This window comes from Cebus imitator, unplaced genomic scaffold, assembly GCF_001604975.1.
Source record: "Cebus imitator isolate Cc_AM_T3 unplaced genomic scaffold, Cebus_imitator-1.0 Scaffold234, whole genome shotgun sequence".
NCBI lineage: Eukaryota > Metazoa > Chordata > Mammalia > Primates > Cebidae > Cebus > Cebus imitator.
In genome coordinates this window covers 3277492-3287646 of record NW_016107549.1, presented here as the reverse complement: position 1 = coordinate 3287646, position 10155 = coordinate 3277492, and the positions used below count along the sequence as shown (strand labels likewise).

Sequence of the window (10155 nt, the reverse complement as noted above, 5' to 3'; positions counted from 1 at the left end):
TTGAGATGAAGTCTTGCTCTGTCATCCAGGCTGGAGTGCAGTGGTGCACACTTGGCTCCCTGCAACCTCCGCCTTCCAGATTCGTGTGATTCTCCTGCCACCCAATGAGCTGGGATGATCGGCGTGTACCACCACCACGTCTGGCTGGAATTTTTGTTTTCTAACTTGCCTTCTGGAACCCCCTAATGAGTTCAGCTGTTTGGGGAACTGACTATATGGAGCCTGAAAAGAGATGAGTGTCTGTGTAGACCTGAGTTCTAACAATTCGAAGAGTGAACGTGGGACATTGTCCTCTGGATTAGGAGTCGGGAGCCTGCCTCACCGAGCTGGAGTGTGTGCCCATGACTGCAGGTGGGAGCCACATTGTCCCTCTAGGTGTCAACACCTGAGGATAGAAGTGGCTAAGCTGGGCACCCAATGCGGTTTTGGGGCCAGACCCTTTTGGAGAGGCAGGGGTGCCCTTCCTGTCAGGTGAATCTTTTCGAGTACTGCCTTTGGTCGTTGGAGATACAGCCCCTAGGTTATACTTTATACTGGCGGGATTGTGTTTGACCTGCCCTATGTGTTGACCTTATCATATGTGGACAGTTGTCTTGTCTGGGAATATTTCACTCTGTCCCTCTGCACTCAGATTCACAGCCATGAGGCCCCTCCTCCCAAGGCCCCGGAGTGTGGCACTGCCGGCCGTCACAGCTACAGTGCTTTCCATTGTGTACTCAGAGTGCAGTGACATGCACGTCCTCCTCAGGGCTGCAGTGGGAACAGGCTGGAGTGCTCTGTGGTACCATGTGGGGAGTGCTGCCCTGGTGGTCCAGGGACTTGCGGTGGCTGTAGTGGGAAAAGCCACATAAGCAGAACAGGAGGTGTGAGCAGTGTCCCCTGGGAGGAGAGGACAGTGAATGCAGAGGCTGGGAGGCTGGAGGGAGGTTGGGGGCTTGAGCAGGGCTGCGCCAGCACCATGGACCTCACAGGGGCCCTGGGCCACACACCTGCCCTTGGCCAAGGGCATTTCTCCTCAGTGGTTTGAAATCTCAAACCACATTGACGAACCTGCCAAAAATCGAAACCAGAATGAAGAAACTAAGTTGCAAGTGGAAGATTTTACTTTAAAATCAGAACGTGGCCGGGCATGGTAGCTCAAGCCTGTAATCCCAGCACTTTGGGAGGCCGAGGCGGGTGGATCACGAGGTCAAGAGATCGAGACCATCCTGGTCAACATGGTGAAACCCCATCTCTACTAAAAATACAAAAAATTAGCTGGGCATGGTGGTGCGTGCCTGAAATCCCAGCTACTCAGGAGGCTGAGGCAGGAGAATTGCCTAAACCCAGGAGGCGGAGGTTGCGGTGAGCCGAGATCGAGCCATTGCACTCCAGCCTGGATAACAAGAGTAAAACTCCGTCTCAAAAAAAAAAAACAAATCAGAACATGCAGAAGTGTTTGCTGTGGGCTCCCGGCTAGGTTTGGCCTTGTGGGGCTGTGCATTGCCTGTTAGTACCTTCTTTCCTGGGTTCTTTATAGCAGTTGGCAGTTGGTGGCTGAGGCATTTGGTGCACTCTCTGCAAGTGTCAAGGCCGCATGTATGTCGGGGGCACCCCCCCTTGGTATGCTTTGTAATGACTCTGTTGGAACCACACAGTCTCAGCAGGCAGGCTGCAGAAGTGCACCCCGCCGGCCATCCGCCTACCAGCAGGAGTGATAGGGCAGATGCTGCTATGCTAAAGACCATGTGGGCCCGGTGCGGTGGCTCATGCCTGTAATCCCAACACTTTGGGAGGCCAAGGCAGGCGAATCACTTGAACCCAGGAGTTCCAGACCAGCCTGGCCAACATGGCAATATCCTGTTTCTACTAAAAATACAAAAATTAGCCAGGCATGGTGGCGGGTGCCTGTAGTCCCAGCTACTTGGGAGGTGGAGGTTGCAATGAGCCAAGATCATACCATTGCACTCCAGCCTGTGTGACAGAGTGAGACTCTATCTCAAAAAAAAAAAAAAAAAAGAAAGAAAATGCAGTTCTTATCTTATCTCATTGTTGATAAAGTTTTGTTGGCATGCAGCCACGGCCCACTGATTTCTGCATTGTCTGTGGTTCCTTTTATGGAACAGCGACAGAACTGAGCAGTTGCAACATATTTACACTGGGCTGAGCGCAGTGACTCACACCTGTAATCCCAGTGCTTTGGGAGGCTGATGTGGGAGGATCCCTTGAGCCCAGGAGTTTGAGACCAGCCTGGGCAACATAGTGAGACCCCATCTCTACCAAATATTTTTTTAAATTAGCCAAGTGTTGTGGCGTGTGCCTGTAGTCCTAGCAACTTGGGAGGCTGAGGCAGTAGGATCCCTTGAGCCGAGGAGTTGGAGGCTACAGTGAACTAGGATGGCACCACTGCTCTCCAGGCTGGGTGGTGATAAGACTGTGTCTGTAAAAGGAGAGAAAAAGGGCTGGAACGGTGGCTCACGCCTGTTATCCCAGCACTTTGGGAGGCTGAGGCGGGTAGATCACAAGGTCAGGAGTTTGAGACCATCCTGGCTAACACAGTGAAACCCCACTCTACTAAAAATATAAAAATTAGCTGGACATGGTGGCATGTGCTTGTATTCCCGGCTACTCGGGAGGCTGAGGTAGGAGAATCCCTTAAACCTGGGAGGCAGAGGTTGCAGTGAGCCAAGATCGTGCCACTGCACTCCAGCCTGGCAACAGAGCAAGACTCCATCTCAAAAAAGAGAGAAAAAAACAGTTCCTAGACTGGAGCAGGTGTTTGCAATAATGTGTCCAACAAAGGATGCCCCGGGGAGGGAAGTGGGCAAAAGATGGGAAGAGGAGCTGTGAAACGGTGCTTGGCTTCTCTGCACAACAGGCTTAGCCTGGCTTGTCCTAAGCCCTCCTTGCTGTCCCTGTTGCCAAGTGCAGCAGCAGGTCCCAAGGTGCACACACCAGCCATGCCCAGTTCCCACTGCTGGGCATGTGGGCTGTGCACACTCAGGAACGTGTGTTTGGTTTGCGGTTCTCCAGTGAAATAGAAATGGAGTTTTGCCACATTGCCCAGGGTGGTCTCAAACTCCTGGGCTCAAGCAAGTCCTCCTGCTTTGGCCTTCCAGAGTGCTGAGATTTCAGGCACAGGCCACCGCACCCGGCCTACAACTGGCATTTCTAAAATAAAATTGCATAGTGCACCGCTTTTCACAGAAGAGACGATCGCGTTAGGGCCGTTGTGTCGCTCTTGCCTATGCTGTGTGTCCCTCTTCACAGCATAGAGGCAGCTCTTGCTGTGCTTTACGGTGCAACAGGTGTAAGGTGGATATGGCCATCATGAAGAGAGGGGAGAGCTGTGTGCTTAGAAATTCCGCGGAGCGGAGAATAGGACATGCTGGCTTAGGAGGGGGAAGAGGTAGGTACAGGCCTGCTCTGCCTGAGCTGCAGGTTGGACACACGTTTCCTGACTCAAAGGGGATTCACGTATTTCTCCAGGGCCACAGAGCGGCAGGTGCATCTGTAGAAAAGAACATGAGGGCAAAGTGTGGTGGCTCATAATCCCAGCACTTAGGGAGGCCAAGGCGGGCGAATCACCTGAACTCAGGAATTTGAGAACAACTCGACCAACATGGAGAAACCCCGTCTCTACTAAAAATAAAAAATCAGCCTTGCATGGTAGCACAGGTCTGTAATCCCAGCTACTCAGAAGGGTGAGGCAGGAGAATCACTTGAACCCGGGAGGTGGAGGTTGCAGAGAGTCGAGATCAGGCCATTGCAGTCCAGTCTGGGCAACAAGAGAACATGAGGAAAGCAGCAGTGCTGATGAGGCAGCCGGAGTTGTCATGACCCAAGCTCAGCTCCCCCTTAGTGGTGCCATTGGCCACTTTCAGGCTTCATCTGCCTGCTGGCTCCCTGCTTGGGGACATTCCCTGGCTAGGCCCTTCCTCTGGGCCAAAGTAGAGAGGAGAGTGCATTTGCCATGCGTTCTCATTTTCCCAGCCTGCAGACTGGGTTCCATCAGAACAAGGTCAGCTCTCAGAGCTTCTGTCCCCACCCACCATGTCCTCCTGAGCCAGGCTCAGGTATGGGCATAACCTGGTAAGAGCTGGGAGCAGGTACATGAGGCCTGGCAGCATCTCATCACCACCCGCTGTGCTGAGTGCACCAGGGCATTTCCTGTGGGGCTGAGGGAGTTAGATCAGTCTTCAGCGAGGACAGAGTAGAGATCCAGATGCATCCCAGGCCGGGTGCTGTGGCTTCTCCCTATAATCCCAGCACCTTCAAAGGCTTAGGAGGGAGGATTGCTTGAGGCCAGAGGTTTGAGACCAGCCTCGGCAAAATAGTGAGACTCATGTTTGTACAAAAAATTTTAGCGGTGTGTGATGGTCCCAGCTACTCAAGAGGCTATGCTAGGAAGCTCGCTTGAGCCCAGGAGGTTGAGGCTGCGGTGAGCCACGATTGCACCACTGCACTCCAGCCTGAACAACAGAGCACGACCCTGTCTCAAAAACAAATGCATGACGGGCCTGTGTGTGTGGTTGTCTCTGGGGAATGTTCCAGAAGCCACAGAAAGCACGTATGCAAGAAATAGCTCCTGAGCCGAGTTTGAATTTCTCATCCTCTCTGTTCTCAGTGTGGGGTCCTGCTGAGATGGGGTGGGGGCCCCTGGGTGGGTGGGCGGGCCCGGAGGTGACACCCGCCGGTTCTGCCTTGCAGCAGCAGTGGACGGCAGCTGAGCGAGGTCTTCATCCAGCTGCCCTCTCGAAAGGAGCTGCCCGAGTACTACGAGCTCATCCGCAAGCCCGTGGACTTCAAGAAGATAAAGGTAACCCTGACGTGCTTCTGCGCAGGGGGGAGTCTGACGTAGGGGCACCCCCATCTGAGCACGGTGGTATATGGGAAGAATGACCAGAAACCACCTGGGCAGGGCCTTGGGCTACCCGGTTAGGGACCTGTTCATGGGCTTTTGGGGTTCCTTGTGGTGGTTGGGGGTGTCCCGAGGGATGTCAGTGGGCCGTTGGTGTTGGCTGCTCCTTCGAGGTCACTCATTCAGTGCTGGGCCTCGGTCATGCAATTCCTGTGTCTGGTGAGCCATGTTACCAAGGCTGGAGCTTCAGCCACATACTCATAGGCGTGAGGAATCCTAGCCCTCGGGGTTCTCAGCACACAGCAGGGACTGCAAGAAGGGGAGGTGGGGGTCCAGAGGTAAGGCCTGCTCTTCTCACCCCTTGCAGGAGCGCATCCGCAACCACAAGTACCGCAGCCTCAACGACCTGGAGAAGGACGTCATGCTGCTGTGCCAGAACGCGCAGACCTTCAACCTGGAGGGCTCCCTGGTAAGGGCACCACGTGGAGGTGGGGATGGGTTACTCCCACAGCTGGGCTTCGAACCAACCCACCCCTCCGTCCCTTCTGAATTGACGGGTTAAAAACAATTCCCTGGCTAAGCGTGGTGGCTCACATCTATAATCCCAGCACTTTGGGAGGCCCAGGCAGGTGGATCACCTGAGGTTAGGAGTTCAAGATCAGCTTGGCCAACATGGTGAAACCCCATCTCTACTAAAAATACAAAAATTAGCTGGGCATGGTGGCGGGGGCCTGTAATCCCGACTGCTTGGGAGGCTGAGGCAGGAGAATCGCTTGAGTCCCGGAGGCGGAAGTTGCAGTGAGCCAAGGTCATGCTGTTGAACTCCAGCCTGGACACCGAGAGTGAAAAACACCAACCAAAAAAAGAACCACACAATTCCTGCAAGGTGTGGTGGTTCATGCCGGTAATCCCCGCACTTTGGGAGTCTGAGGCGGGAGGATCACATGAGACCAGGAGTTCAAGACCAGCCTGGGAAACATAGCAAGCCCCTGTCTCAAAAAAATTTTTTTTTAATTTCTAACAATTTGGGATATTTTAGTAATTACAAAAACAATGAGTATTTACTGAAGAAAATAAAGATAGGCGCAACAGAAGAAGTAGACGCAGAGTCCTCTGTCTGTTGGAATTTTATTTTAAATTTCCTTGGGGCATACTGTTTTCAAAGGAACGCTATGGATGTGTTCTTTCCCGTGATGGAAGTGACGCACACACACACACAGCCTGAGCTTGGCAAAGTTTTCTTAGTGTGTTTGGGATCGATACCCCTCAGAAAAAAAGATTTGACTTTGATGAGTTTGGGGAAGATGCTGGCTTCCACACGGAGTTTTTTGTTTTTTTTTGTTTTTTTTTTTTTTTAAAAAAACACAGAGTCTTACTCTGTCGCCTGGGCTGGAGTGCAGTGGCATGATCTTGGCTCACTGCAACCTCAGCCTCCTGGGTTCAAGCAATTCTCCTGCCTCAGCCTCCCGAGTAGTTGGAACTACAGGCACCACTACGACACCCAGCTAATTTTTGCATTTTTAGTAGAGATGGGGTTTTACCATGTTGGCCAGGATGCTCTTGATCTCTTGACCTCCTGATCCTCCCGCCTGGGCTGGGATTAGAGGTGTGGGCCACCTCGCCCAGCCCTAGGGGCATGCTTTTCTAATGTTATTGCAGACCTTCTCAGAGCTTCTGCAGGAGAACGAAGGCACCTGCAGCCAGTCCCAAACCAGTGTGCCTGACCGTTGATCCTGGAGCACTGCAGAAGCCTGATGCTTTCTGGGGCACCTGTGCAGGACGATTATGGAGAGGGCCCTCCACCCTGGGTGGGCTGAAGCCCCGGCCCACTGAGAATTGTACTGGCCACTGATCAGCTGTCCAGGGGCAAGACAGGGCTGGTGCTGGGGCCAGGCAGGCAGCCCTCCCATCGGGCCCATCCACTCAAGCCCCTGGTGTCTCCACCCAGATCTATGAAGACTCCATCGTCCTGCAGTCGGTCTTCACCAGCGTACGGCAGAAAATTGAGAAGGAAGATGACAGCGAAGGCGAGGAGAGTGAGGAGGAGGAAGAGGGCGAGGAGGAAGGCTCCGAATCTGAGTGTGAGTCCCGGGTGGGTTCACGATGCCAGGGTTTACGCCGGTCTGAGAGCCCTGAAGGCCCCAGCTGTTCACAGCCCTCCCAGCTTCCAGATGCCCCTTGCTATGAGGGTGCTGTGTTCCCAGAGCTCACAGCTCCCCTTCCCTCCTGGTCCCCTCCAGCTCGATCTGTCAAAGTGAAGATCAAGCTTGGCCGGAAGGAGAAGACACAGGACCGGCTGAAGGGCAGCCGGCGGCGGCCGAGCCGAGGATCCCGAGCCAAGCCGGTCGTAAGTGACGACGACAGTGAGGAGGAACAAGAGGAGGTGAGGCCGGGCCCCAGGGCAGGCAGAGCAGGCAGGGGTGTCGGGCAGCAGGAGGCAGCCCAGGGTCCTGACGGGATGGCCCTGTGGGGCGATACTCCCACTCTGCAGATGGGGAAACTGAGGCTTCACCTTCCATGGCTGGCCCCTGGTCACACAGCAAGTACATGGCAGAGCTGCCACTCAAGCCCAGGCCTGTGTGACCCTAAAACCAGCTGTCAGTACCTGTGGGCGTCTGGGGACTGGGGGACCTGAGGGCTCAGGACGGGCAGGAGGTGGGCCCAGGGCACCAGGGCTTCTGGGCTGAGGCTGGGCAGGCCAGGGCTTGATTGGGGTCAGGTAGGAGGTGCCAGGATTGGGGACCCACCAGGCAGTGCCCCATCTCCTTAGTGGTGCACAGTGGAAAGTTTCTGGGGGGCAGTGGGGGACCCTGAACAGATACATTTACTGGCTTTTTTTGAGACAGAGTGTCGCTCTGTTGCCAGGCTGGCATGCAGTGGCATCATTTCAGCTCACTGCAACCTCTACCTCCTGGCTTCAAGTGATTCTCCTGCCTCAGCCTCCCAAGGAGCTGTGACTACAGGCACGTACCACCATGCCCCATGATTTTTCTGTATTTTAGTAGAGATGGGGTTTCACCATTTGGCCAGGATGGTCTCGATCTCCTGACCTCGTGATCCACCCGCCTCGGCCTCCCAAAGTGCTGGGATTACAGGCGTGAGCCACTGCGCCTGGCCCACTTGCTAGCTGTAAATAAGCTACATCATCTCTTCCTGGCTATGGGACCTGGCAGGTCACTTTGCTTCTGAAAGCTTCAGTTTCCTCTTAGTAAAGCAAGGAGGCTGCATGGATTATGGGGGCTGCCCCCGCTCAGGGCCTGGCTCCCACCGAAGCCTGATGAATGCCATTTTGTCATTACAGAAGCAGGAAATTTCTGTGCCTGGGAATTAGTCTGACAAAACAGGCACGTGAACTTTGAGGACATTCAGGAAGTCCTCATGGAGAAGGGAGGCCCATGTGCCAGACAGGAGGGTCTGGGCTGTGGTGGTATCTCTCTTGCCCAACCCAGAGCAGCGTGTTTTATGGCCCATGCCAGGCTGTTTAAAAAGGCTTTATGAGGCCAGGCCTGGTGGCTCACACCTGTTAATCCCAGCACTTCGAGAAGCTGAGGCAGGAGGATTACTTGAGCCTGGGAGGTAGAGGCTGTAGAGAGCCGTAATCGCACCACTGCACTTCAGCCTGGGCAACAGAGCAAGACCCTGTCTAAAAAAAATTTTTTTTTTTTTTTTTTTTTTTTGAGATGGAATTTCACTCTTGTTACCCAGGCTGGAGTGCAATGGTGCGATCTCGGCTCACTGCAACCTCCGCCTCCTGGGTTCAGGCAATTCTCCTGCCTCAGCCTCCTTAGTAGCTGGGATTACAGGCACGCGCCACCATGCCCAGCTAATGTTTTTTTGTATTTTTAGTAGAGACGGGGTTTCACCATGTTGACCAGGATGGTCTTGATCTCTTGACCTCGTGATCCACCCGCCTCGGCCTCCCAGAGTGCTGGGATTACAGGCTTGAGCCACCGTGCCTGGCAAAAAAAAATTTTTTTAATAAAAATAAAAGGACTGGGTACGGTGGCTCATGCTTGTAATCCCAACACTTTGGGAGGCCAAGGCGGGTGAATCACAAGGTCAGGAATTCAGAACCAGCTTGATCAGAACCAGCTTGAACTATATCGTGAAACCCTGTCTCTACTAAAAAGACAAAAATTAGCCAGGTGTGGTGGCATGTGCTTGTAATCCCAGATACTCAGGAGGCTGGGGAAGGACAATTGCTTGAACCCAGGAGGCAGAGGTTGTGGTAAGCCAAGATTGCACCACTGCATTCTGTCTCAAAAAAAAAAAAAAAAAAATTATATGAAAGCGCAAAGATTTTTCACAGTCAGGAAGAGCCAAATGTTATGTTTTTGGAAGCTGTAGGTCAGGGGCCCAAGGCCAGGCAAGTGACATAGGATGGAGCAGGGAAGGCACGTGGAGCCTCACAGGTCCAGAGAGAGTCTCGTGTGGGCACAGGGACTGCTCCTCCAAGGTTCCCTGGCAGGGGCAACCAACACACACTCTCTCCTGTCTCCTCTCCAGGACCGCTCAGGAAGTGGCAGTGAGGAAGACTGAACCCCGACATTCCAGTCTCGACCCCGAGCCCCTCGTTCCAGAGCCAAGATGGCGTAGGCCTTAGCAGTAACGGGTAGCAACAGACGTAGTTTCAGACTTGGGATAAAACTGTATAAACAAAAGAATCTTCCATATTTATACGGCAGAGAAGCTGTAGGACTGTTTGTGACTCGCCCCGTCCTGGCATCAGTAGCGTTTGTAACAGCATTAACTGTCTAAAGAGAGAGAGAGAGAATTCTGAATTGGGAACACACGATACCTGTTTTTCTTTTCCTTTCCTGGCAGTACTGTCGCGCCGCAGTTTGGAGTCACTGTAGTTCAGCGTGGATGCATGTGCGTCACCGTCCACTCCTCGTACTGTATTTTACTGGACAGGTCAGACTCGCTGGAGTCCAGCGAGGGTATGTCAGTGTCACTGGATGTCAATCAGTAATAAATTAAACCAACAACAAAACGCACAGCCTGCAGGTGGACTCATGCCTGGCTCCCAGGGTTTCTGCCAGCAGTAGTGGTGGGGCCACCTCGTGTCCAGGTCCCCGTCCTCCCAGCACCAGAATCCATGGGGCCCGTTTCACAGAGGAGGATCCTGAAGACGCGGCAGGGGAAGAGGACTTACCTGGCTACGCAGGTGGCCTTTGCTGCTGCAGCTCTCCAGCGTGTGTTCACCTGGGTCCTGCAGTGCGGGGAGCAGGCAGCTCCATCCCTTCCCTGCCTGTGGCGAAGGCTGGGTTGAGGAGACCATCACAGAAACGGGCAGACGTCACATAGAACTCTCG

At 53.7% G+C, this 10155-nt stretch overlaps 1 protein-coding gene across 1 annotated transcript in view; it reads left to right on the top strand.

Annotated features, from left to right (window-relative positions):
• Window positions 1-9837, top strand: part of SMARCA4 (SWI/SNF related, matrix associated, actin dependent regulator of chromatin, subfamily a, member 4) — a 98713-nt gene extending 88876 nt beyond the window's left edge. Inside the window, exons 31-35 of the mRNA XM_017497770.2 lie at window positions 4690-4798; window positions 5208-5309; window positions 6789-6921; window positions 7081-7223; window positions 9347-9837. Coding sequence (XP_017353259.1) covers window positions 4690-4798; window positions 5208-5309; window positions 6789-6921; window positions 7081-7223; window positions 9347-9379 — 520 coding nt within the window. The 3' untranslated portion in view covers window positions 9380-9837. The remainder of the gene's footprint in view (window positions 1-4689; window positions 4799-5207; window positions 5310-6788; window positions 6922-7080; window positions 7224-9346) is intronic.
• The last annotated feature ends 318 nt before the right edge of the window (window positions 9838-10155 follow it).